General features: G+C 41.4%; 1 protein-coding gene across 1 annotated transcript; it reads right to left on the reverse strand.

The window, feature by feature from the left end:
• Positions 1 to 1,245: 1,245 nt before the first annotated feature.
• LOC18442812 (phospholipase A1-Igamma1, chloroplastic) lies at positions 1,246 to 4,572 on the reverse strand. The gene is made up of 3 exons (XM_006853024.4): positions 3,661 to 4,572; positions 2,452 to 2,733; positions 1,246 to 1,878 (listed from the first exon to the last, which is right to left on the reverse strand). The coding sequence occupies exons 1-3, from the start codon at positions 4,504 to 4,506 to the stop codon at positions 1,327 to 1,329; spliced, it is 1,680 nt and encodes a 559-aa protein (XP_006853086.2). The 5' UTR covers positions 4,507 to 4,572; the 3' UTR covers positions 1,246 to 1,326.
• Positions 4,573 to 4,790: the final 218 nt, after the last annotated feature.

A 4,790-nucleotide genomic window follows, 5' to 3' on the forward strand; every position in this document is an offset into this window, starting at 1 on the left:
TTGGACGGCCTTATGTTCTTTGGATATGTGGAATTTCAAGCGGTCCGAGGATGCCATCCTCAGACCAAGGGGCAAATTTGAAAAAAAGAAAAATCACTTGCAAACTGACCTTCTATGTAATTTTGAGATATAAACTGAGCATTTTGTTTTTACTTATTTTTTAGGAGCCATACATAAATTATTCTTGAACTCAAGTCTTTGGACATGCTTGCACATTCATTTTTGGGAAAATTACAAATAGCAAGATTAAGCTTTCTATACAAGTTATCCCAACTAATTTTTTTCTCAGTTTTTACTCCAAAATATACTTTCTTAGCAAATACCCCCCAACTCAACAAAAAAAAAAGAAAAAGTCTAAACTACTCTCCCTTATTTTTACCCGCGCCTCTCTCTTTTTTCCCATGAAAAGGCGGTCCAACGTATTCTTAGGGCGGTCCGTCAAGGTAATGTCAGTCCAGTAAAAAATAGTGGTGGTCCGACAATACAAATGGTGGTCTGGCAATACAAGTGGCGGTCCGACAATACAAGTGGCGCTCCGGCAATAACAAAGAACAGTCTGACAATAGACCCATGCAGTCCAGCATTGTCAAAAAGTGGTTCGGCAACAGGTCTATGCGGTCCAGCAATAGGCCCATGCAGTTCGGCACTGCAGTTCAGCAACATGCGGTCGAGCAATAGCCCAAAGTGTGGTCCAGCAATGTCAAAGAGCGGTCTGACAATGTCAAATAGCAGTCCGACAGCCCATGTAAGCCGACGTGAATGTTCGACCAAAATTAAATTTTTTTATGTACGAAAAAGGGTATTTTCATAAAAACTATATACCTATTTTTACTTGGGAGGCTCTTTGCTAGAAAAATAGTGAGAAAACAGTTTGGTTGGAGGTAACTTGCATAAAAAATCTAGTCTTGGGGGTTATTTGTAAGGGATTATATAGAATGAGACTGTTTACCTTTGGAATAAGGAGGTCACAATTACTTGCAATCATCTGAAAAGAAATTTGATAGTTTAGGTATGTCATAAAGTTCGAAAAAAAGCTTTTTAACTTTGAGCTTGGTCAATGAAATAAATGCAACCACTCAAATTTACATCTAATGGTCAAGATTTATTGTGACCATCTTGTACCAAAAATAAATATAACCATGTACCAAAAATAAATGGTCTCATTATATACTTTTCCTATTTATAATTTTCCTTAAAAATTTTCCCGTGTTATTACAAGTTCAGCGAATAAGGAAACATTTCAACTGATGTAAAATAACCCCATTTTTCTCATTGAGTTATCTCTTAATTTACATCGAGCTATTAACAATCGTGATCTCTAGAAAGCTAGCGGGCTTTCACTGCCTTAGGTGCTGGTACAGAAGAAGAATATGCAGAGGCATGGGCAGAGGAAGTAGAAGCACTAGATGGAGAACTAGACTTAGCAGTGAAAGCAGCAGCAGAAGAGGTGACAGCATCAACAATTTTGAGTGCATGCTGCAAGTGGTGTGCGGTGTCCGGCGGGTGTGCATCTATCCTTGGCCGTTCGGGCACCACATAGCGGCCATCAGGGCCTCTCACCATCCCCTTGTTCTCGTCCTGTCGCCAGTTCGGTGGAACCCCGTATTCATCCCTTAGCAGACCTCCGCTTTTGTTGAGCAATGCTACGTCCCTCTTGTCGGCCAGCAAGAACTTGTGCCCCGGTCCCCTGTGTCCATCCACCAGGTGTAGGTGGAGCTCCATGTTGTGCCTGCTTGCAGGGTCGAGGCCTGGCTTTAAGAACGGGGATTTTGTGTCGTCGAGTGCGAGCTCGACCCCAACATGAGCGTAACTCCACGGCAGGCCATCGGCCAGTGCCCGGGGCACGGATACATGTTCATTGACGAGCACACCTGGGACCTGGTATAAATAAGTGCAGGGGCCATCACCCATCAAGAAGAACAATTAGTTCGTCAAACAGAGAGAAAGAGCTTTTATCAATAGGAATGGAATCCAATCACTCATCCCATTGCCAATTGTTTTTGGAATGATGATCTCAAAATTTTAGATAAAATACAAAATGTTTTATTTATAGGTGGAAATTAAAAAGAAAGTTAGTATCAATCAACCCATCTTTTTTTATGTTTTACAAAATTGCCCCGGGGTAAACCTGAATTTTTTAGCTCTTTTATAGTTTTTGGTTAGTAGGTAAGTGAAGCTTCGAGGCACTACTCTACTAATGAAAAATAAAAAATAAAAATAAAAAAAAGTAAGAAATCAAAATTTGGATTAATCAATTGGCAAATTTGAAAAAAATTAAATAAATAAGATGGGTTGACCGACCTTCTTTGAAATTTTTTATTAAAAGCATTTTATATTTTACCTAAAATTTGATGTTCTTTACATAAATCACTCTTGTTTTTTTGCGTGTATGTATGTGCATAGTGTTTCTTCTATGCGACTCAACAAGTGGTATCAGAGAAGGTTACACACCTTTGGAACACTGTCATGCACGTTAACTGTCCGCAAAACGCTCACACCGAGCTCCTTACATCGCTCTCTGAACCGTCTGTTGCCCACCCTCGGCGCGCCGAAGGAGAATACGGTGACAGGTGCACGTCTGCCGTCGGGTAGGATGTTTAGGCCTGTCTCGGCGATGTCATAAGCACTGAGTAAAGCAAGGGCGCCACCAAGGCTGTGGCCGGTGACAGTGATGCTCAGCTCGTGCTCATCATCTTTGTAGCGCTCCATGAGGCGGCGAATATCGGATAGCACCTGCTCATTGTTTAGAAAACGCCGTTATGCTCAATGTGTTATGACTTTATGTAACCAAAGAAGTTATTTATATATAAAGGAAAAGCATAAGAAAAGGAAAAACAACATACGCCACAGGAAAAAAAAAAAAAAAAAACACTGTTCTTGACAATGACAATAACTTGGTGTCAACATGCTAAAAATTTCAAAATCCAAATCTATTTTTATCTTTTTAATAAGTCGAGTAGCCCCTATTATTGGGCTTTCATAGCATTTTGTCTCAAGTTTTGTTCCTATATAACCATGTTAAAAATGAAATAAAAAAAAATACAAATGCAATGATTGATCCTTATATTTAAAAGACAAATGACTATTTTGAAAAGTGTGCGGTTTATATAAGGCCGAGGCTCTAAACAGTCAAAGTAAAATGCACTCGATAAATGTGGTTTCAATACTGAAAATATTTGTCATAGCCTTGAAATTTATTTTCATCTCTAATTATAAAACTTAAAGCTTCAAGCAGATCTATAAAAACTTGAAAATCTTAAAAATTGACGGTCGAAAAATGCATTACAAGATGCACTATTTCTAAAACTTGAAATCCTTTTTTTATCATGTCCATACATTTTGAGCTCGAGATAATCAATTTGAAGATTTTTTATCATCAAAACAACCGCGTGAAATTTTTTAGGTGCGCCCCAATTTGATCGTTTAGAACCTCACACTTAAATAAATTTTTTCCTTTAAAAACACACCCACTATTATTATTAGAAAAAAATGTTATTCAGCATGCAACCATCAATCTTGCACCACCAGCACTTCACTAAAAAGTCGCCCGTCATTTAAAAAATATTTAATTCACCAGCCCGCCACCGTTACATAAAATCTCATTGCATTGACGTTATAACAGCTACGACAACGTGTTTCTAAAAGGTCAAAAACAGATACCTGCTCACGAGCTGAGAAGGAGCAATAGTTGCAGGAATGCTCCTTCTGCGTGTACAAATCCAAGAACCCGGACTCCACCTTCACAGATCCATCCGGTCCGAACCCCGGCACGGCCAGGTAGTCCATCAGGTCCTCCAGCCACTCCAGGTATGTCACCGTCCCACGCCATGCAATCACCACATCCCGTCGCCCTAGCCTCTGCACCTCGTGGGGGTCCATCGTCACTGCCACATATCCCATCCAGTTTGCGTGTGTGCTCCACACCTTTGTCAATTTCGATTTCCTGAAGAAATTGCGCAGGTTGATATTAGAAGTGGCGTACAGGTACCGACTGAGATCGTGACCACTGTCGGCCATGCCTAACTTCTCGAAGAAGTGGCCGCCTGTGTACTTGCAGGTGCCGCAGTACTTGGAGTAGGGGTCGAAGTCGAAGGCATCATAGCACGCCTGAGCGAATTCGCCGTAACGTATGATCTCCCGACGTAGTAATCCGTCCATGGGGTCGAACAAACCATTCCAGTGGTTCTCACCCTGTATCTCTCGCCATCTTTCGGATAACGGAGCCGACTCTTTTTCTATTTCCTCCTCTGTTTCATCATATTGCACTTCCTCCAACAATTCCTCTTCTTTTTCCTGGTGCTGCTTCTCTTTTGTGCTTTTCTCTTGCATCTTTTTCAACTGAGTGAGAGTTGCTTCGGCTTTGCTGCTCTTTACAGCGAGAAGCCATGGCTGACCCTTGCACTCAGAGAGGCGGAGAGGCCGAAAGGTGGATGAGATGGTGGTGCAGCCATGGCTGAGAGGTGGTGCTTGGCTGAGAGGAGGTGGTGTTCTTAGATGGGAAGCCATTAACGATCCAGGTTCAACAATGGGGAAGCTTTTACTGTGGTGGGGTTCTCTTTGTTTTGTTTGCCATGTGCGTGTGCTGTCTATGCTTTTTATAATGGGGGTAACTCGATCGTTTATGTGGGGTGTGACCTGTGCGGGTGCCCTTTATTGCGGATGCAATGTTTCAAATTTCAGTGAAATTCGGATAAATTTCGGTATGGAGCAGTGTGTAGGGAAAGTTCCTAGTAAGTTACGTGTACAATTCAAAGAGTTCGGTGGAAAGGAACTCTCAGTCCTGGTTGTAG

This window comes from Amborella trichopoda, chromosome 1 (assembly GCF_054954075.1).
Source record: "Amborella trichopoda isolate Santa Cruz 75 chromosome 1, AtrichopodaSantaCruz75HAP2 v2.0, whole genome shotgun sequence".
Taxonomy (NCBI): Eukaryota; Viridiplantae; Streptophyta; class Magnoliopsida; order Amborellales; family Amborellaceae; genus Amborella; species Amborella trichopoda.

Coding starts and splice junctions, on each gene's coding strand:
- LOC18442812 (XM_006853024.4), bottom strand. CDS start 4,506: ATGGCTTCCCATCTAAGAACACCACCTCCTCTCAGCCAAGCACCACCT. Junction 2,734..3,660: donor CCTTCTCAGCTCGTGAGCAG/GTATCTGTTTTT, acceptor AACAATGAGCAG/GTGCTATCCGATATTCGCCG. Junction 1,879..2,451: donor TGCATGACAGTGTTCCAAAG/GTGTGTAACCTT, acceptor TATTTATACCAG/GTCCCAGGTGTGCTCGTCAA.